The sequence below is a fragment of the Cherax quadricarinatus genome, chromosome 61, assembly GCF_038502225.1.
Source record: "Cherax quadricarinatus isolate ZL_2023a chromosome 61, ASM3850222v1, whole genome shotgun sequence".
NCBI lineage: Eukaryota > Metazoa > Arthropoda > Malacostraca > Decapoda > Parastacidae > Cherax > Cherax quadricarinatus.
Window position 1 is genome coordinate 20,841,139 of NC_091352.1, and position 21,577 is coordinate 20,862,715.

Below are 21,577 nucleotides of genomic sequence, written 5' to 3' on the forward strand. Positions count from 1 at the left end.
CTGTATCTAACTTCTAGCTTAGCTGGAAATCAGAGTACTGTCTGGTCATTGACCTGCCATTATATGGCAGGATAACCACATTGTTGATATGAAGAGTTATTCTATCCACTGCTCCTATAATACTAAATCTTTCTGGCACTAGACACTCGTGTGCCTGAGGCACTGAGCGTTGCCTGCCTCCCATCCTCATTCTCAGCAAGACGGTCCCTCTAAACGAATTTGATGAGATCTCTTACTTTTCTCTGCAACATTGCAAGCTCCTGATGTGTTGATTGCAAAACGAAGTCCAACACACTCAAATTCTTGCTTTATTCATGAACCAGGACGACCATCCGTTCTCTACACTTGATCACATTTCCAGCAATATTACAAAGAAAAGTTTCGCCTCTAGTTTGACCTGATCTTCGCCTTTGGTCGCACTTCATTTACTCTTAACAGTATCCTGGTGGGAACTTGGTCTTTCAAGTTCTTGTCGTCTGGCTTCACTGGAAGCAGATCGTGCATTATACTGCCTCACCCGAGACTGATTCACCAGACTTTAGCCTCCAGGAAGGTACCATGGTGTTGGTGTAAGACTCTTGGTGCAATGAATTTGAGCTGCTTTTCTGTCTTTAGGATCAAACCTGATTACCAGCCATTCCCCAGGAAATGTAGCATCCATACAGGATTACCACTTCCCCATGAATATAAAATAAATTATTCCAAAACTCCGCTCTGCTGTTGTCTTTACCTGGTTCCTCATCGCCTCTTGGGATTGAAGACTTGGGAGTGTTGGCTGTGTATGTGTGTGTATGTGTGTGTGTGTGTGTGTGTGTGTGTGTGTGTGTGTGTGTGTGTGTGTGTGTTTCGCCTATATGTGGTGAAGTTGCTCCACTTCCTTGCTACAGTAAGGCTGAAGAAATATTCCCTAACATCCATATGACTCATTTGCTTTCAACTTCCAGCTGTGTCCTCGTGTTCCTCCCAAACAATCTGCCCCTATTCACCCTATCAGTTCATCTCGGTATTTTTTACGTTTTGAACATATCACACCCAGTCCTTTCCTGTACTATCAACAGCATGAGTTCCCTTAACTTCTCCTCACAGGACATACGCCTTAGCTCCAGAACTAGTATTGTTGCAAATCTCTGTTTTTTTTTCAATTTTTTGACATGCTTGACTAAGTGTGGATTTCATACTTGTGCTGCATACCCCAGTATTGGACTGATGTATACTTAATATAACTTTGTAAATGACTCCTTATTTAGATTTCCTAAAGCCTGTCCTAGATTTGCAAGACTCGCACTTACTGCAGCAGTTATTTGGCTAATGTTCGCCTCAGACGATATGCTTGGCACAATACTCACCCTACGGCCCTTCAGTGAAGATTGCCGTCTATGCCCTCCGAGCCTGTATTCCGCCTGAGGTCTTTTCCTTCCTCCAAACTTCGTAACTTTTTACCCGTTGGAGATAATTCCAGGAGGCTCTAGTAAGATCAGTCCTGTAACCTATTCAGATCCATTAGTAGTTTTTCTTTGATCTTATCTTTGTATTCACCGCATCATTTTACATTATCTGCGAACAGGAATACCTCTGACTCTATCCTTTTCATGATGTCATTCAAGGTATATAAGAAATATTACCGGTTTTATTACTAATCTTTGCAGAACTCCACTCGTTACATGGACTCATTTTAACAACTCTAGGACAATAACTCGTTATTTCCTTCCTATAAAGTATATTTTTATTCATTGTAGTGCCTTCCCTGTTTTTCCTGCCTGCTCCTCTAGCATTTTCTCCAAGTCCCATGGGTGGTACTGTGTCTTACAGCCCAGGAGAATTCAATCTACCCATCCCTTTCTCTCTTCCCTGCTTGCTTCTCTTACCTCGTGTTAGAACTCGGTAGGTCCGCGAGACAGGATTTACCACCTCAAACGCCGTGCTGGCTATCATGTGCTCACTCCTTTTTAAATGTTCCATCACTCTTCTCCTGGTTATCTTCCTGACTTTGCATACTACATACCAGTGACACTGGTCTGTAGTTTAACGCTACATGTGTCTCAATTCATAAAATTTTTTAATATATTTGCTGTCTTTCACATATCCGGCAGTTGTCTTGTGTTGACTGAGTTGCTGAAGATTGTTGCTAGTGGCACACACAGTGCCTCTGCTCCCTCTCTCTGGACCCACGGAGAGATATTATCTGGGTCCACTGTTTTCAGGTATCTAGCTCACACAGTAGCTTCGTCACCTCGCACAGTTGTATTATGTGCAGCGATCGATGGTGCACTCTACTGCTTCGGTTCGCATATAGCTTCCCTTTTTCCTCTGAGAATGCCTCCACAAATTTCTGGCTGATCTCCTCATAGACTTCCATATCCTTCCTTGTAGGCTCTCATCCTTCTTTCCTTCTGCCTGATTACCTGTTGTCTTCCTCCCAGTGTGGCTATATATAAGCTTTGGGTCGGATTTGGCTTTCGATGCCATACCAGTCTCATATTTATGTGTGTGTGCGCGCGCGCGCGCTTGTGTGTGTGTGTGTGTGTGTGTGTGTGTGTGTGTGTGTGTGTGTGTGTGTGTGTGTATATATGTGTGTGTATATATGTGTGTGTATATATATATATATATATGTGTGTATGTGTGTGTGTGTGTGTGTGTGTGTGTTTGTGTGTGTGTGTATGTGTGTGTGTGTGTGTGTGTGTGTGTGTGTGTGTGTGTGTGTGTATGTGTGTGTGTGTGTGTGTAAGTGTAAGTGTGTGCGCGCGCGCTAGTGCTCGTTCGCACCTACATGTCGTGGGCAGCCCCCGGGAAAACTACCTACGACAGCTCTGCCCCGGCTCGGATTTTTAAGTTTAAATTAAAAACCCGGACCTGACCTGGGAACTTAGCGCTAAAACGCAATTAATTTATTATGGGTGGGATGTAAAGGGTTATAGCAATTTCGGTCTTAATCTTTGATATATATTTCTTTTAGGTTAGTCATGAAAACACTACTTAAAAGTGCTGTACTCTTACTCTTACTTTATACTGTTAAGTAAATCATCGGAATGTACTTCAGTAGACTAAATATTGTATTTTTGTATACAAACTGGATACATATTACAGTATTTCAAGATAGAGCACCAAATGACAATCCACTTCTCATTACAGTAAAAAAAATCATTGCAGTACAGTACCTGTATTGTACAGTGTAACATGTAACTTTTATCAAGTTATAATTTAATAACAGTTTGTAAGAGGTTCGTTACAAACTTACAACCCACAAGAATTGCTTTCAATGAATTAGATATTGATAACAAAGGTTTACGGAACTGATGAGTGAACATTGTTACTGTGTGTATTCTGTTGCACTGATGAGTGAACATTGTTACTGTGTGTATTCTGTTGCACTGATGAGTGAACATTGTTACTGTGTGTATTCTGTTGCACTGATGAGTGAACATTGTTACTGTGTGTATTCTGTTGCACTGATGAGTGAACATTGTTACTGTGTGTATTCTGTTGCACTGATGAGTGAACATTGTTACTGTGTGTATTCTGTTGCACTGATGAGTGAACATTGTTACTGTGTGTATTCTGTTGCACTGATGAGTGAACATTGTTACTGTGTGTATTCTGTTGCACTGATGAGTGAACATTGTTACTGCGTGTATTCTGTTGCACTGATGAGTGAACATTGTTACTGTGTGTCACTAGTGCTTACCAGTCATCAGTATCCTATTACCTCTCACAAGTTTTCGGTCTTTACAATACCTAATCTTTCTTAATTTAGCTTAAATTTACGTAAATTTGGATAATATTCTCTCAACTAACTCAGAGCTTGCTGGAGAGCTTTCCAGTTCAAGTGTGTACAGCAAACTCCACTTATCAAAGTGGCTGATTTTTATTATTTAATTTTCAATAGTTTCCACCGCTTGGCCAGAAATTTTATTATTTTTAGGGTTTAAATCCTCATTAACAGGGAAGGAAGGAAGCAGAGGCGGTGGTGGGAGGCCTCCTCATCCTCTCTCCACCAAACTTTTGCACTTCAATATGACCTAACAGAGAGATTTCTTTTTCAACAATATTTAAGTAATGTGTTGTATATCAGTACACTAACAGGTAACGCCCTCATGCAGTTCTTCCTTCCTTCCTTCAAAATTATCCATAACTAACACGTCATCCCCTCATGCAGTTCTTCCTTCCTTCAAAATTATCCATAACTAACAGGTCATCCCCTCATGCAGTTCTTTCTTCCTTTCTTCCTTCCTTCAAAATTATCCATAACTAACAGGTCACGCCCTCATGCAGTTCTTCCTTCCTTCCTTCAAAATTATCCATAACTAACAGGTCATCCCCTCATGCAGTTCTTTCTTCCTTCCTTCAAAATTATCCATAACTAACAGGTCATCCCCTCATGTAGTTCTTCCTTCCTTCCTTCCTTCCTTCAAAATTATCCATAACTAACAGGTCACCCCCTCATACAGTTCTTTCTTCCTTCCTTCCTTCAAAATTATCCATAACTAACAGGTCACGCCTTCATGCAGTTCCTTTTTCCTTCCTTCCTTCCTTCAAAAATTATCCCTTGGCTTATTCCCTGCAACCTCCAATTTATTTTTCACTCTCTTAACAAAACGCAATAACCTAAAAAAAATGAACTAGAAAAATAAGAGGAGGTGGAGTTTTAACAATCCATAACTAAGTTTTGAAGAATGATATATGTTTTGCTACTGGTACCAAAATACTATACTGAGTCAACATTAAAAGCGGTACAGTAATGTCAAGTATTACTTTGTACTAAGGTTTAATAAAAATTTATCTGCATTACTGTAACTGTAAATATGTCACACACACACACACACACACACACACACACACACACACACACACACACACACACACAGGAGCTATGAATCGACCCCTGCAACCACAGTTAGGTGATTACACACCTGTGTGTGTGTGTGTGTGCGTGTGTGTGTGAGAGAGACGGAAGAGAGAGACGGGAAACGGAAAAGACGGGAGAGAGAGAGAGAGAGAGAGAGAGAGAGAGAGAGAGAGAGAGAGAGAGAGATAGAGAGAGAGACAGGAGACGACCGAGCAAATAAGAAACAAGAGTAATGCAGGAATAGGTGATAGCTAACAGATATGTCCATCAACTAGTGCATCTTACACGTCACTCTGGCTTATCCTACTTATCAAATACTTCTCATTTCTGTGTGTAAAAACTGTAAATAATTCCGGGCGTCTCACCTTCCCTCTCTTTATTAAGTTAAACAAACACACTATTCCGGTGTTTGGAAATCGTTAAACAGTGTTTGGGTCTTTATGAGAAAATTAGGAAAACCTGCAGATAATATACACAAATTTAGTTTACTGGTGAAGGGCTCTAGCTCCAAGGAATTGTAGCTCCTAATCTCCCATTTACCGGGCGCTTTTATATTTTTACGGGTTTATCGCTTCCTCATGAATATAATCAGAATCATGAAAAACTTAATTTTTCTTTATTTACAGAAAGTTTGGTGAAGAAAATGCGATTCTCCACGCTTGTGACGCTGCTGGTTCCCTTCCTGTGGGCAGGTAAGGTCGAAAATCCTCTGTAATAACACGTAAACACTAGCAACATGAACGAGAATCCGAATATCTGTTAAATCTGTGGGAATAAGAAAATAGATATAGCCTTTTTTTAATTTAAAAATAATCGGTGGATTTTAACACATTGTGCGCTATAATTAGTCTCAAACACTGGTCAATGTAATGTAAGAAACTGCTAAGGCAGAAATATGAAACACAGGTAAGAGAGAGAGAGCTTTATACTTGTACTTCAGGGACGAATTATCTTTATGCCCTAGAAACTTTCTGGTCTTCAAGTTGCAGGTCTGATCTACGTATTACCCTGCCCTTCATATTTGCATAATCAAATTATGAGAGTGCTGGACGGATGACAGGGTAGCGAAGTGTTAAATTACATTAGAACGTCGCTACCTTGCTGCCGTCCACTGCTTTTATTATTAAATTAAAGTAATACAATTATAGAACTGGAATAAGGTGATGGTTGTAGTTTTAGCCAGTTTTAGAGCGCCTTCATATAGTATTGTATATCATCAGTACGTGTTCAGTACCTGTTCCGATCCATGAACGTTGAAAGAGGTATTCTGTGGGAAATAGGCTTCTACCGTTCAGAAAAAAGTGGAATCTTAAGTTTGCAAAATGCCTACGTCGACTATGTTACTTTTGGGTACTAAAATATTGTCTTTGATTTATTCAAGAAATGCGTGGCAAATTACGTGAGTACTAGGCTGAAGGAATTCAAAAAACAGCAAACCAAAGATATCCTAGTGTCCCATAAGGGCGTCCCACCCATCCCCATGACCATAACAAATAGTACTGAGTATAAAGTTTGCAATACAGTTAAATATCCGAGATGAGAATTTGAAGCCAGTCAGAAGAGGCACTCAATTTCTTCAATAAAAATGGTAAATTGGCTCTTAAACGTCCCAGAGCGAATTTGAACCTTCCACTAATATATACCATCTTTGAATGTATAATTCAGTCTCTAGCTATCGCACATTACACAATATCTAAAAGTCGCTCAGAAGTTGCATTCTCAAAATTTTCGACACTGAAAGCTTAAAGCCAGTCGGATGAGGTTTTCACAGATTTTTTCCATGAACACTTATTATGACATAACAGTGACCCGTGTCTGTGAATTTTCTCACAGAAAAAATCTGAAAATCAGAAAGCCTAACATTTGTTGATGGAAAGGTATACTCATTGAATTATTTCAATAAAATTGGTAAATTGGCACGTAGACGAGACCAAATCAATCCAAGCACGTCTCTAGGCAACCCTAACCTTGGTTTAAGATAAAAAACAGATTAGAAAATGCATCTTCCATTTCCTGCCTGGAAAATAATTTGCTTTCTTAAATTGGCAAACCTAGGATTTGGAAAACCTGAAATCGGTGCGACGCTTTCTTTGGGAAAAAGAATCATAGCGTTAAAAGTTTGAAGATATTCTCCAGTTATCTCGAAGAATTCATCAAAATCAAGTGTATTAACCATGTCAGTCAGTTGACGAAGTTTAACCTGCACAACCTTGACTATATTGACATCATCCTTCTCAAATAATGCCTTTCAACACGGAAACCGTTTTCGAAGAGGCACACCCAAATAAATTCACGCACAAAAAAACGTTTAGCACTTAAAATTTTTTATGGCATATTGTCTCGTGTAATAAATGGTTTTAAAAACCGACAAGTTGAAGAATTGAGACACTTATGCAGCATATGGGAATCTTCCTACAAGAGTGATGGACTGAACACATCTATTCCAGGCTGAGGGACTGATTACCTCAAACTCCTCCTCTCCTTACACCTTCCTGCTTTGCATTGGACTGATGAAGCCACTCTGTGGCTTAATGTTTCTTCAATTAAGATTCCCATATGTGGCATAAGCGTCTCATTTCTTCATATTGTCTCATATCCTACAATAAGCACTTCAACTTTCGTCTTAGCAGGAAACATCACTGTTGAAAGTTTGAGACAAATTATAAGAGACTTTCTCAGCTTACTGCACGAGAACAAAAAAATCGGAATAGCTTCATGAAAATGACACAAATCTGCCTGACCATCCCAGTACTTCCATGATATTTCCTCTATAGTTCTCCAGTTTGGAAAGCTATGTTTGGCTCTACGATAAAGCTGTACAAAAAAATAATATAAAGAATCACCCCCCTCCCCCCCCAAAAAAGCGTAGCTTTCAATATTTTTCAGTCTCTTTTCTAACTTGTATTCTATTTCAAATTCCCTACAATCCTCTAAGGGAAAAAACATAAAAGTTTGGTGTTTTTTTTTAGAATTTATGAGCTTTCAGACAGGGACACCTGAGGGGATACCTGGAGTATACCTGGAGAGAGTTTCGGGGATCAACTCCCCCCTTCACGGTCTGTGACCAGGCCTCCCGGTGGATCTGGGCCTGATCAACCAGGCTATTACTGGTAGCCGCACCCAAACCGGCGTATGAACCACAGCCCGGCTGATCAGGTACTGATTTTAGGTGTCTGTCCAGCACCTTCTTGAAGACAGCCAGGAGTCTATTGGTAATCCCCCTTATGTATGCTGGGAGGTAAATGAACAGTACTGGGCCCCTGACACTTACTGTGTTGTCTCTTAGCGTACTCGTGGTGACCTTGCTTTTCATTGAGGGGATTCTGCATCTCCTGTCCAGTCTTTGGCTTTCTTAGGGAGTGATTTTTCGTGTGCAAATTTGGGACTAGTCCTTACAGAATTTTCTAAGTGTATATTATTGTGTGTCTTTCTCGCCTGCATTCCGGGGAATGAAAATCAAGAGACTTCAGCCGTTCTCAGCAATTTAGGTGCTTTATCGAATTTATACGTGAAAGTCATCTGTACATTCTTCAGGTCTGCAATTTCGCTTGTCTTGAAAGGGACTGTTGGTGTACAGCAATATTCCAGCCTAGGAAGAACAAGTGATTTGAAGAGAATCATCATGGGCTAGGCATCCATAGTTTTGAAGGTTCTCATTATCCATCTTATCATTTTTCTAGCAGATTTGTTAGATACATTGTTGTGATCTTTGAAAGTGAGATCCTATGAGATTAACACTCCCAGGTCTCTCACATTAGTTTTTTGCTCTATTGTGTGGTTGGAATTTGTTTTATACTCCTATAGAGTTTTAATTTCCCAGAATTTTTCGTATCGAAGTAATTGAAATTTTTCTACATTGAATTTCATGTTTTTTTTCCTCGGCCCATGTAAAGATTTGGTTGATGTCCTCTTGGAGTCTTGCAGTCTCACTGATGGATGACGCCATCATCCATCAAAAATGCTCATACAAAGTCAAACAAAAAATTCTAAGCTTTCTATATGTAAAATATATCTGTGTTGAAGTTTTCTTGCTAATCGGAAGAGGCATCCACAAATTTTCGCATGAAATTCCCTATTTCAGCTATCGTGATTTATTAAAAAATAAATGGTATATGAACAACTAGACAGCTCCTAAACAGAAGTTGATTTGTTATGAAACAAAATCATTTAGAATTAGGAGCTGGTCAGATGAAGTATTTAGCTACAGCAAGGAAACCAGATTTTTTTTTTAAATTTGCAAATTTTAATTTAAGGAAACGTTCCTTTGAGCAAAGTCTCCCATCTCTGAACGTTTAAATTCGATCAGAAAAGATATTTCCAATTATTGCTCGGAATTCAACAATTTGCTAATATACAAACTGTTTGTATATTAGCAAATCTGTCTTTACTTAGATAAAAACTACAGTCACTATCTTCTGTATATTGGACATCAATTATTTCATATTTAATCCATTTAAAGAACGCATAGTCACTTTATTTAAAGTGTAAAAAAAATCAACACTATTTAAAAATTGGCAAATTGGTATCTGCACTTTCTAATAAAAAGCCTAAACTTTGAAAGTTTTAAACCGATTACATATGGCTCAAGTACTAGCTTTGATTTTGAAAACATGGAATAGTCTATGTAAAAATTACCAAGGGGCAGCGTCACCCGCTAATAGCTGCATAAACATTTTTATTATTACAGTCAAGCAAAGCCTAAAATTTGAAACTCGTCTGGAAAGGCTTTCACCAGATATAAATGAAAATCTGTTAGGAAGAAAAAGAATAACCAGATACCCACTTAAAGATATCCCACCCGTTTGGGGCTCCTCATTACTCCGTCATTAAAAACAAACGAATTTGAATGACATGATTATAGCAATGTAGAAAAAACTTAGCAGAACAAGCTTTCAGAGCGACAATGTTTAGATCTGATTAGATCATCATTGTGTCTCGACTTGAAAAAGATCTAAAAAGCATTTTCCTTACAGTTGGTACAAAGAATGGAAAGTGTTGACCTAAGCCTGTAAATGTGGTCTCACGGTAACTCTCTTAAGGAAGGCATCTTTAGACGAGTTTTCAAAATGGTAATGGTCTCTTCTACAGTTCCGGTTATCGTACACATTTACAGGGTTAGGTCTCTACTTTCGTACTTTGTACCAACTCAATTTAAGGAAAATACCGTAAAAAATTTGATTAACAGGTGACACTCATCGTGTTCCACTTAGTCTATATCTGACAGTGTAGTTAAATTCTTCACAATTTTTCCATATGAATAGCTGTCCGTTGCCGTTATTTCAGACGAAATAATTATTAGAGATAATTATTAGAACAAAAGCCCTACAACAAAAGTCCTAAAACAGAACTTCTATATTTGCATTTCCTAAGCATGTTTACTATATGCAATATTCTTTTAATCGCCATCCAAGTTATAATATTAATGTTCCAAATTACTGCAAGCAACTTACCCACAAATTTAATAAAATTTTGTGAACCCCCTTAATCTTCTCAGCCATTTTCGGCTTGAGGATCCTGTAGCTGCCTCTCTGCGTTCAAATATAGCTTATCAACTCACGGGTTGTGCGTGTAATAATAAATACCTAGGAAGTACGTTCCGTAAATATAGTCCATCATACAGAAGCCTCGCTACTTCGGCCAAACCTTGCACTGCTGTTATAATTCATGCTCACTCTCAAAATCATTGAGTCTAGATGAATTTAAAATATAAAGCACAGAATGTTTCAGATTCAAGAATTCTAAAGAACATGAATATCAGAATGCTGGACTCATTGAAAAGGTCTTTTTATTTATTTGTTTACTCTAAAATTACTTTGCCCATTTTCAGGTGGGACTAATTATCTCTTATTTAATGTTGTATTTATGCTTCAGTAATGACTGACATATAAACACACTTCTTTGAGAGTCTCTTCAATTTTCAAATTTTCTCCTACGATTGTTTTCTCGTATTTCAAATGCCTTATACTTTGTACATCATTGTTGCCTTATACTTTGTACATCATTGTTGCCTTATACTTTGTACATCATTGTTGCCTTATACTTTGTACATCATTGTAACTCCTTAGACAGCAACTGTAGGACCTTCGATTATAACACCGCCCAACTTGGCTAGTTTATTTTTTTTTTGTAAATTGTACACTGTATGTTGTATAAGGTATATTTAACAATATACAATATACAGTATAAAAAGTACAAAATTAATCAACCTAGCCAAGTTGGGAAATGAAGCCTGATGATGGTGATTGATTTTTCACCCAAACGTTGATTATACTACAATACTTCAATAAATGTCATCACAAACTGCAAGTCTCCCATCTGCTATGAATATACATATATATATATATATATATATATATATATATATATATATATATATATATATATATATATATATATGTATATAACACATCGGCCGTGTGTCCCACCAAGGCAGGGTGACCGCCCCAAAAAAGAACATTCATCATTATTCACTTCATCACTGTCTTACCAGAGGCACGCTCACACTACTGCAACATTAACACCCCTTCTTGAGAGTGCAGACACTGTACTTACCAACCTTCTTTACCCCCTCCCTCCAATCTTTCCTAGGCCGACCCCTACCCCACCTTCCTCCTCTACAGTTACATACACTCTTCAAGTCATTCTCACCTCAAGGGAGGTTCCTTGACGCTGGTGAGGAGCTCTTGATCTAAGAAATTGGATCTTTGCTCCAGTTCCCTAAATTAAGTTTGAATACCTACCATTCCCCCCCTCCACAAGCGCTGTATAATCCTACGGGTTTAGCGCTTCCCCATAATTATAATAATCCGTCATTCTATTTCGTTCTAGCCCCTCTACATTTCCGAACCACCTCAACAACCGCTCCTCAGCCTTCTGGATAATAGTTTAGGTAATCCCACACCTCCTCTCAATTTCCAGACTACGGATTCTCTGCATTTTATTCATACCACACATTGCCCTCAGACATGACATCTCCACTGTTTCTAGATTTCTCTTTGTTGCAACATTCACCACCCATGCTTCACACCCATTTAAGAGCGTTGGTATAACTATACTCTCATACATTCCCCTCTTTGCTTTCATGGATAAAGTTCTTTTTCTTCACAAACTCTTCAGTGCACCACTCACCTTTTTCCCTCTCTTCAATTCTATGATTCACTTCATCTTTCTCTCTCTCTCTCTCTCTCTCTCTCTCTCTATATATATATATATATATATATATATATATATATATATATATATATATATATATATATATATATATGACGTGCCGAATAGGTAAAACTGGTCAATAGCAAAAACGCACTTAATATTAAGTCCTTTCTAAAATTTTCTCTTATACATTTAAAGATATATATAATTTTTGAAGAGGGTACCCTAAACAGGACGACGTTGAAATTAGTCTCTGAGGTTCGACGACCACATATGTTCTCGCACCAGGAAAGAAACGCTCAGTTCCACTGACCACCTGGTGTTTTAGAATTGATGATCAAGTGGATAGAGTAATGCATACTTTGGCTTGTTCTCACATGGCTGGGCATTGTTATGCAAGACAGAATCCTGGCTAGCCGCAGTTCTGTTAATGATTCAGAATCACTTTAGTGAATTCATTAACATAATGTCAGATATTATTTACTCAAAAAAACACAAACACGAATACAACAGTACAATTTATCAAAGATTATGAATCTCCTCTAGCTCCTTAGAAGTTGGATGCAAGCAAAGTATGCAGCAAGCATTTCCCCTCTCGATGGCCACACTGAGGAGCTGGAGCATGAATGTGGCCGGTCTCGGGTCCCTGATGGTGTCAATGAGTCTGGAACCCAGTTCTCTGAGGAAATGTGTAGCATTCTTCACCCTTGATCCCATGTCTTTGATCCCATGTCTTTGATGCCACAAGAACAAATTGATATTGATGGCTTATGTTTCTGTATCTGCTGATCTTGTACTTCTTTCTGTGATTTGCAGCACCTTCCTGTTGCTCAACACTGTAACATATTTAGGTGTAAGTCAAAATCGACAAACAGGTATAGTTCGACGTTAAAAAACTGGCATTCTTCCAAGGACAGATGGTGATCCTATTGGGGCGATTTACTAGATTAAGAGTATTGCTGTGCTAGCGATTGGAGCTCTCAGCTAGGCACACAGCTGTAGCAAGGCTCGTCTTTATGAAGTCACCTTCATTGTGTTTTCCTTTCCAACCCTTGGTTTTGGAGGAGTTTAAACCATGTAGACCATATTGGTCGGCTTGCACATCGCCAGTAACACGTATAATCCGTGTGAATTGGGACACCGAAGCAGAGAACCACTGCAGTACAGAGAAGGGTCTGTGGGTCGAGGCGTGTTCCCATTGCTGAAATAGGAACTGTTTGGAGGAAGTCCCGAGAGTGACGTATGCTCACAGCTTGGAAACGGGCAGTCTCCCTGTTGGATGTTGAAGCCCCGAGCATGTTGTCAAGCACCTTTCTCAGGGCTTGGGCCATCGCAACTGGAGTGTTTGTAGGCCAGTGCTGCACTTAGCTTTGGTGTTGGCTAAGACACCAAGGTTGTCCGGAAGAATTTGTTTTATTAACTCGTCTGATGCTATGGAGGAGGATACGAAAACTGGTAAGGCAATCTGGGAGGATTTACGTACTCCCAGCCCAAGTCTATCTTATATTTGTGTGTTTATGCAAGTATGTAAGGCTCTAAGTTACTTCCGCTTACCATGACCGATATGGACGACGCCCTGGTTGGGAATCATTTCTTTAGCCACAAAGACGAAAGCAATAGTGAATTCTTTCGAATAAAACTGGACCGTTTAGTATCAAGGAAGCTACTGAGTGCTGTTTGCTATGAATTCCCAGGTAATTCCTGAAAAACCTGACAAGGAATTATTAGAGCATTTGGTTTTCACATCATGAAATTATTGCTTGCTCACGAGGTTAGGCACAAATTATTTAAAAAATACTGTCTTCCTAATTCGAGCAAGAAAACTGAACAGAGGAGTATGCATGAACGTCATCTGCTCATGACCTACTGTAGGAAGTTCTCTCTTATCATACGTTGTATGAACAGGAAAGTGGTCACCTACTATATCTCATCACAATGTTGTCACATCATCAGTCTTCCCTCTAGACTCAGTGTATGAATCAATATGTCAGGTGATCCATCTCCTGTCTCACGAACCAGCAAATAGTCATCATACTGATGCCATACTAATGTTAACACCAAAAGATGGATGTATTTTGTAGGATTGTAGTGTGCGAGGCTGAGCACCTCATTAGGTAGATACAATCTCTGGAAACTGGCCAGTTGATACATCAAAAATGTAAAGTAAAAGGGACACAAGTGCAACTAATGTGACATTTTATTGTGGCAACGTTTCGCTCTCCAGGAGCTTTGTCAAGCCATTATTACGATACACCAAAAATGTTGAGCTACTGACCTTTTGCATGGAGGGAGGGAAACACAGCTGTATGTGTATTACTCTCACCCGATTAAACCAGAAGTGAAAAAGCAACGAGGCAACGCTTAACTTTGTTATAACGTTTTGTTCAATAAAAATAGCTTCACCAAGCAAATAACTTGATAAAAGATATTGAGCAAATGTATAATAACTTCTTGTGCTGTCTTAAGTGTCTTTTTCATTCACCTCTCAACTAACTGACTCCTAGTAAATGTCAGACTTTAGAAAAACGCTAGTGGCTATTTTAATTTTCAGATTAAATTATTATGGTAAGCTAATAAGTGCTCCGAGAAAATGGTCGTAAAACCACACTTTTTTTTTATTTTTTTGTGAATGGTGACCGAAATGTTTCCAGTAATTTGCTGAATACTTAGTAATTTTGATATGCAAAAAAATGCAGGAATATTTCATTTATTTCCGTCTATTAGGCTTTCAGCTTTAAAAAGTTCCATTTCTCTTTGCAAATGATAGAAATATCGCTAACTAACCTGAGCCAGTGCTTTACTCTGGATATGTGTAGCTTTCAGTACGTGGCTTTAATCTGGGTAAGTACGTAGCTTTAATTTGGGTAAGTATGCAGCTTTAATCTGGGTAAATACGTAGCTTTGATCAGGATAAGTACGTAACTTTTCTCTGAGCAAATACGTAGCTTTGATCAGGATAAGCACGTAACTTTTCTCTGAGCAAATACGTAGCTTTGATCAGGATAAGTACGTAACTTTTCTCTGGGCAAATACGTAGCTTTGATCAGGATAAGTACGTAACTTTTCTCTGGGCAAATACGTAGCTTTGATCAGGAAAAGTACGTAACTTTACTCTGATTAAGTACGTGTGTTTCAAAATAACTCATACATACGCTAAACCGTACAGCTAAAGGGGGTAAAATATCCGTATTACAAAAACTAATTATGGTGATAACAATTATTGCATAATAACAAGACCCTGAACGAAGCGCATTATTTGGTTAAGGTAATTACTTTGCCAATATAAATTAGTGGTTCATTAAAATTGGGTAGTAGTTCTTTTAAAAAAATTACTGTAGTTCATAGTTGACAGCCATTGTGTAAACATTGTCTTCAGTAAGACAACATGTTTACTGTGGTTCATAATCGACAGCCATTGTGTAAACATTGTCTTCAGTAAGACAACATGTTTACTGTGGTTCATAATCGACAGCCATTGTGTAAACATTGTCTTCAGTAAGACAACATGTTTACTGTGGTTCATAATCGACAGCCATTGTGTAAACATTGTCTTCAGTAAGACAAAATGTTTACTGTGGTTCATAGTTGACAGCCATTGTGTAAACATTGTCTTCAGTAAGACAACATGTTTACTGTGGTTCATAATCGACAGCCATTGTGTAAACATTGTCTTCAGTAAGACAAAATGTTTACTGTGGTTCATAGTTGACAGCCATTGTGTAAACATTGTCTTCAGTAAGACAACATGTTTACTGTGGTTCATAATCGACAGCCATTGTGTAAACATTGTCTTCAGTAAGACAAAATGTTTACTGTGGTTCATAGTTGACAGCCATTGTGTAAACATTGTCTTCAGTAAGACAAAATGTTTACTGTGGTTCATAGTTGACAGCCATTGTGTAAACATTGTCTTCAGTAAGACAAAATGTTTACTGTGGTTCATAGTTGACAGCCATTGTGTAAACATTGTCTTCAGTAAGACAAAATGTTTACTGTGGTTCATAGTTGACAGCCATTGTGTAAACATTGTCTTCAGTAAGACAAAATGTTTACTGTGGTTCATAGTTGACAGCCATTGTGTAAACATTGTCTTCAGTAAGACAAAATGTTTACTGCGGTTCATAATCGACAGCCATTGTGTAAACATTGTCTTTGGCAAGACAACGTTCTAGGTTAATGTTTCAGGTTTAAGTTTCCTCAAGCGAAATTTTTATATTAGCATCAGGAAAAAACAAATGATTGTTTTTTTTTTTTCATTTGGGCGTCTGGATCTACCTCTTTTAACATCGATTTAATCCTGTTAATACTGACATTCATGAGAAAATAAAAAAAAAAAAAAAAAAAAAAAAACGGAATTGAAATGTGAGCGCTGGGCAATCCAGTTAGCACATTTTTAAGATTTTTTTTTTATTTTTTGGGTGGGGGGTATTTTTTATTTATGGTTCGTGCATTAAGCTTCAATAAAGGGCAGGGCACATTAAGATATTCCTGCACTGAGCTAAGACCTGAATTTTTCACGTGTGATCCCTGCCGAGATGTATGTCGTGCCGAATAGGTAAAATTTGCGATTTTGGCTTAAATAGCAAATCTCTTCTTGCCGAATAAAGCAAGCGAAAATATGTGTATGCAATAATTACCCAAAAATCATTCTGAACCTAACGATAGCAAATAAAGACGTAGCGAACATGGAGCTTTCACTGTAATCCTATGTACGTTAATTTGTCACCCTCAACTGTGAACTCTTGATTAAGCGTCTCTTACTAACCCCTTCTTCGTTCTCCATTTCACTGCTTTTCCCTTTTCATTGTGTTGTCCCTACTGTACTCCCCCTTTTTCCTCTCTTCTTTCAATTTACAACTAACCGGGGAGCCGTAAATATGAAGATAATCATACTAATATTTATCCAAAAGAAATATCCAAAATCATTTCCAAACTGTTAAGGAATTATGTAATGTGTATAGACATCGTCTATAATTTCTATATACACTCCTTATTGCATAGATTCCTGTATACATATATTTGAGTGAATTTTCTCGCCATTCGTGGCCTGGATGATGATATCATACTGGATACAATTCACATGTGTTTTTACGTATGTCTGTTATTACGTTTTGATTGTGGGGGTGATGATTAAGACACGTGTGCAACACTACGTATTTTTATTGACGAAACGTTTCGCCTGCTCTGCTGGTTTCATGGAACTCCCCCTTCCCCAGCAAATGCGAAACGTTTTATCATTAACGATACCTAGTGTTTCACACGAATCTTACACATTAACGATACCTAGTGTTTCACACGAATCTTACACATTAACGGTACCTAGTGTTGCACATGAATCTTACACATTAACGATACCTAGTGTTGCACACGAGTCTTACACATTAACGATACCTAGTGTTGCACACGAGTCTTAAACATTAACGATACCTTGTGTTGCACACGAATCTTACACATTAACGATACCTTGTGTTGCACACGAATCTCACACATTAATGATACATAATATTGCACACGAATCTCACACATTAATGATACATAATATTGCACACGAATCTTACACATTAACGATACCTGGTATTATACATGAATCTTACACATTAATGATACACAGTGTTGCGCACGAATCCTACATACTAACTTGTCCGTATTGTTTGCCATTTGTATAATACCTGTGTGACGTAGCAACACTATAGTGTCTTGGGACATGGGATGTCATCAACATATCTATTGCTGAGAGCTATTTAACATTGCCTATTTCCACTATTGGGCATAGTTCACATGTGACCTCATCTCCAAGATGTCACACCTCATTTTCCATTTGCTTTAGGTTAAGAGACTGATTATTTCCATCATTTTTGTGGGGACTGATACACTATGTGTCCACTTCATTTACTGCCTCCGGGATTGAAATTCATATACGTATTCGATAAATTAGACACATGTGCTTTATGAGTCCAGTATGAAGATGAATGGTGAAAATCAGGAGTTAGAGATAATCAGTCCCTCAGCCTGGAGTTAATGTAATTAGTCCATTAATCTTGAAAGAATACAGCATGTGCGCTAAGAATGGGGTTTATATGCTATGTTCTTTTCAAAATTGATGGACTAATTAATTCGACTTTAGGCTGTGGGAGTGATTACCCCAAACTCCTTCTGGCTTTCATAATTCTTCTTTGCATTAGACTGAAGCCACTGTGTGGCCAAACGCTTCTACAGTTAAGATACCCAAGAGTTGCACACGTGTCAAATTTATCAACTTCTCGGTTCTCTGAACCATTTATTTACATTCCTGTATTTGACTGATGATGCCTGCAGTGTAGGCGAAATGATTTGTCAAAAAAGATCTCTAGAGTTTCACTCGTATGATACTCATTAATTGTCTGTACTGTATACAACTCTCTCTCTCTCTCTCTCTCTCTCTCTCTCTCTCTCTAGATATATATATATATATATATATATATATATATATATATATATATATATATATATATATATAGATATATATATATATATATATATATATATATATATATATATATATATATATATATATATATATATATATATATATATATGCAAAACAACCACTCTAAAAGAATAGAGAAATTCCAAGCGCTTTCGTGACTACTCACATTATCAAGGAACTATAAATCACATAGTTCCTTGATAATGTGAGTAGTCACGAAAGCGCTTGGAATTTCTCTATTCTTTCAGAGTGGTTGTTTTGCATATTCTGAAATCACCTGTTTACTGTGTTCTTATTGCATATATATATATATATATATATATATATATATATATATATATATATATATATATATATATATATATATAATCAATATATATATATATGTATGTATAGGTAGTAGGTTGGTAGACAGCAACCACCCAGGGAAGTATTACCGTCCTGCCAGATGACTGTGAAACAGAAACCTGTAACTGTTTTGCATGATGGTAGGATTGCTGGTTTCTTTTTCTGTCACATAAACACGCTAGATAACAGGGATATCTTGCTACTCCTACTTACACTTTGGTCACACTTCACAGACACGCACATGCATATATATATATGCATACATCTAGGTTTTTCTCCTTTTTCTAAAAAGCTCTTGTTCTTCTTTATTTCTTCTATTGTCCATGGGGAAGTGGAAAAGAATCTTTCCTCCGTAAGCCATGCGTGTCGTATAAGGCGACTAAAATGCCGGGAGCAATGGGCTAGTAACCCCTTCTCCTGTAAACATTTACTAAAAAAGAGAAGAAGAAAAACTTTATAAAACTTGGATGCTTAAATGTGCGTGGATGTAATGCGGATGACAATAAACAGATGATTGCTGATGTTATGAATGAAAAGAAGTTGGATGTCCTGGCCCTAAGCGAAACAAAGCTGAAGGGGGTAGGGGAGTTTCGGTGGGGGGAAATAAATGGGATTAAATCTGGAGTATCTGAGAGAGTTAGAGCAAAAGAAGGGGTAACAGTAATGTTGAATGATCAGTTATGGAAGGAGAAAAGAGAATATGAATGTGTAAATTCAAGAATTATGTGGATTAAAGTAAAGGCTGGATGCGAGAAGTGGGTCATAATAAGCGTGTATGCACCTGGAGAAGAGAGGAATGCAGAGGAGAGAGAGAGATTTTGGGAGATGTTAAGTATATGTATAGGAGCCTTTGAACCAAGTGAGAGAGTAATTGTGGTAGGGGACCTGAATGCTAAAGTAGGAGAAACTTTTAGAGAGGGTGTGGTAGGTAAGTTTGGGGTGCCAGGTGTAAATGATAATGGGAGCCCTTTGATTGAACTTTGTATAGAAAGGGGTTTAGTTATAGGTAATACATATTTTAAGAAAAAGAGGATAAATAAGTATACAAGATATAATGTAGGGCGAAATGACAGTAGTTTGTTGGATTATGTATTGGTAGATAAAAGACTGTTGAGTAGACTTCAGGATGTACATGTTTATAGAGGGGCCACAGATATATCAGATCACTTTCTAGTTGTAGCTACACTGAGAGTAAAAGGTAGATGGGATACAAGGAAAATAGAAGCATCAGGGAAGAGAGAGGTGAAGGTTTATAAACTAAAAGAGGAGGCAGTTAGGGTAAGATATAAACAGCTATTGGAGGATAGATGGGCTAATGAGAGCATAGGCAATGAGGTCGAAGAGGTATGGGGTAGGTTTAAAAATGTAGTGTTAGAGTGTTCAGCAGAAGTTTGTGGTTACAGGAAAGTGGGTGCGGGAGGGAAGAGGAGCGATTGGTGGAATGATGATGTGAAGAGAGTAGTAAGGGAGAAAAAGTTAGCATATGAGAAGTTTTTACAAAGTAGAAGTGATGCAAGGAGGGAAGAGTATATGGAGAAAAAGAGAGAGGTTAAGAGAGTGGTGAAGCAATGTAAAAAGAGAGCAAATGAGAGAGTGGGTGAGATGTTATCAACAAATTTTTTTTGAAAATAAGAAAAAGTTTTGGAGTGAGATTAACAAGTTAAGAAAGCCTAGAGAACAAATGGATTTGTCAATTAAAAATAGGAGAGGAGAGTTATTAAATGGAGAGTTAGAGGTATTGGGAAGATGGAGGGAATATTTTGAGGAATTGTTAAATGTTGATGAAGATAGGGAAGCTGTGATTTCGTGTATAGGGCAAGGAGGAACAACATCTTGTAGGAGTGAGGAAGAGCCAGTTGTGAGTGTGGGAGAAGTTCTTGAGGCAGTAGGTAAAATGAAAGGGGGTAAGGCAGCCGGGATTGATGGGATAAAGATAGAAATGTTAAAAGCAGGTGGGGATATAGTTTTGGAGTGGTTGGTGCAATTATTTAATAAATGTATGGAAGAGGGTAAGGTACCTAGGGATTGGCAGAGAGCATGCATAGTTCCTTTGTATAAAGGCAAAGGGGATAAAAGAGAGTGCAAAAATTTTAGGGGGATAAGTCTGATGAGTATACCTGGCAAAGTGTATGGTAGAGTTATAATTGAAAGAATTAAGAGTAAGACAGAGAATAGGATAGCAGATGAACAAGGAGGCTTTAGGAAAGGTAGGGGGTGTGTGGACCAGGTGTTTGCAGTGAAACATATAAGTGAACAGTATTTAGATAAGGCTAAAGAGGTCTTTGTGGCATTTATGGATTTGGAAAAGGCGTATGACAGGGTGGATAAGGGGGCAATGTGGCAGATGTTGCAGGTGTATGGTGTAGGAGGTAGGTTACTGAAAGTGAAGAGTTTTTACGAGGATAGTGAGGCTCAAGTTAGAGTATGTAGGAAAGAGGGAAATTATTTCCCAGTAAACGCAGGCCTTAGACTAGGATGTGTGATGTCACCGTGGTTGTTTAATATATTTATAGATGGGGTTGTAAGAGAAGTAAATGCGAGGGTCTTGGCAAGAGGCGTGGAGTTAAAAGATAATGAATCACACATAAAGTTGGAGTTGTCACAGTTGCTCTTTGCTGATGACACTGTGCTCTTGGGAGATTCTGAAGAGAAGTTGCAGAGATTGGTGGATGAATTTGGTAGGGTGTGAAAAAGAAGAAAATTAAAGGTGAATACAGGAAAGAGTAAGGTTATGATGATAACAAAAAGATTAGGTGATGAAAGATTGA

At 38.0% G+C, this 21,577-nt stretch overlaps 1 protein-coding gene across 1 annotated transcript in view; it reads left to right on the forward strand.

Annotated features, from left to right (window-relative positions):
- Positions 1-21,577, forward strand: part of LOC128699483 (neuronal growth regulator 1-like) — an 824,012-nt gene that overhangs the window by 206,886 nt on the left and 595,549 nt on the right. Inside the window, exon 2 of the mRNA XM_070098276.1 lies at positions 5,470-5,535. Within this exon, the coding sequence (XP_069954377.1) occupies positions 5,487-5,535 (49 nt within the window). The 5' untranslated portion in view covers positions 5,470-5,486. The remainder of the gene's footprint in view (positions 1-5,469; positions 5,536-21,577) is intronic.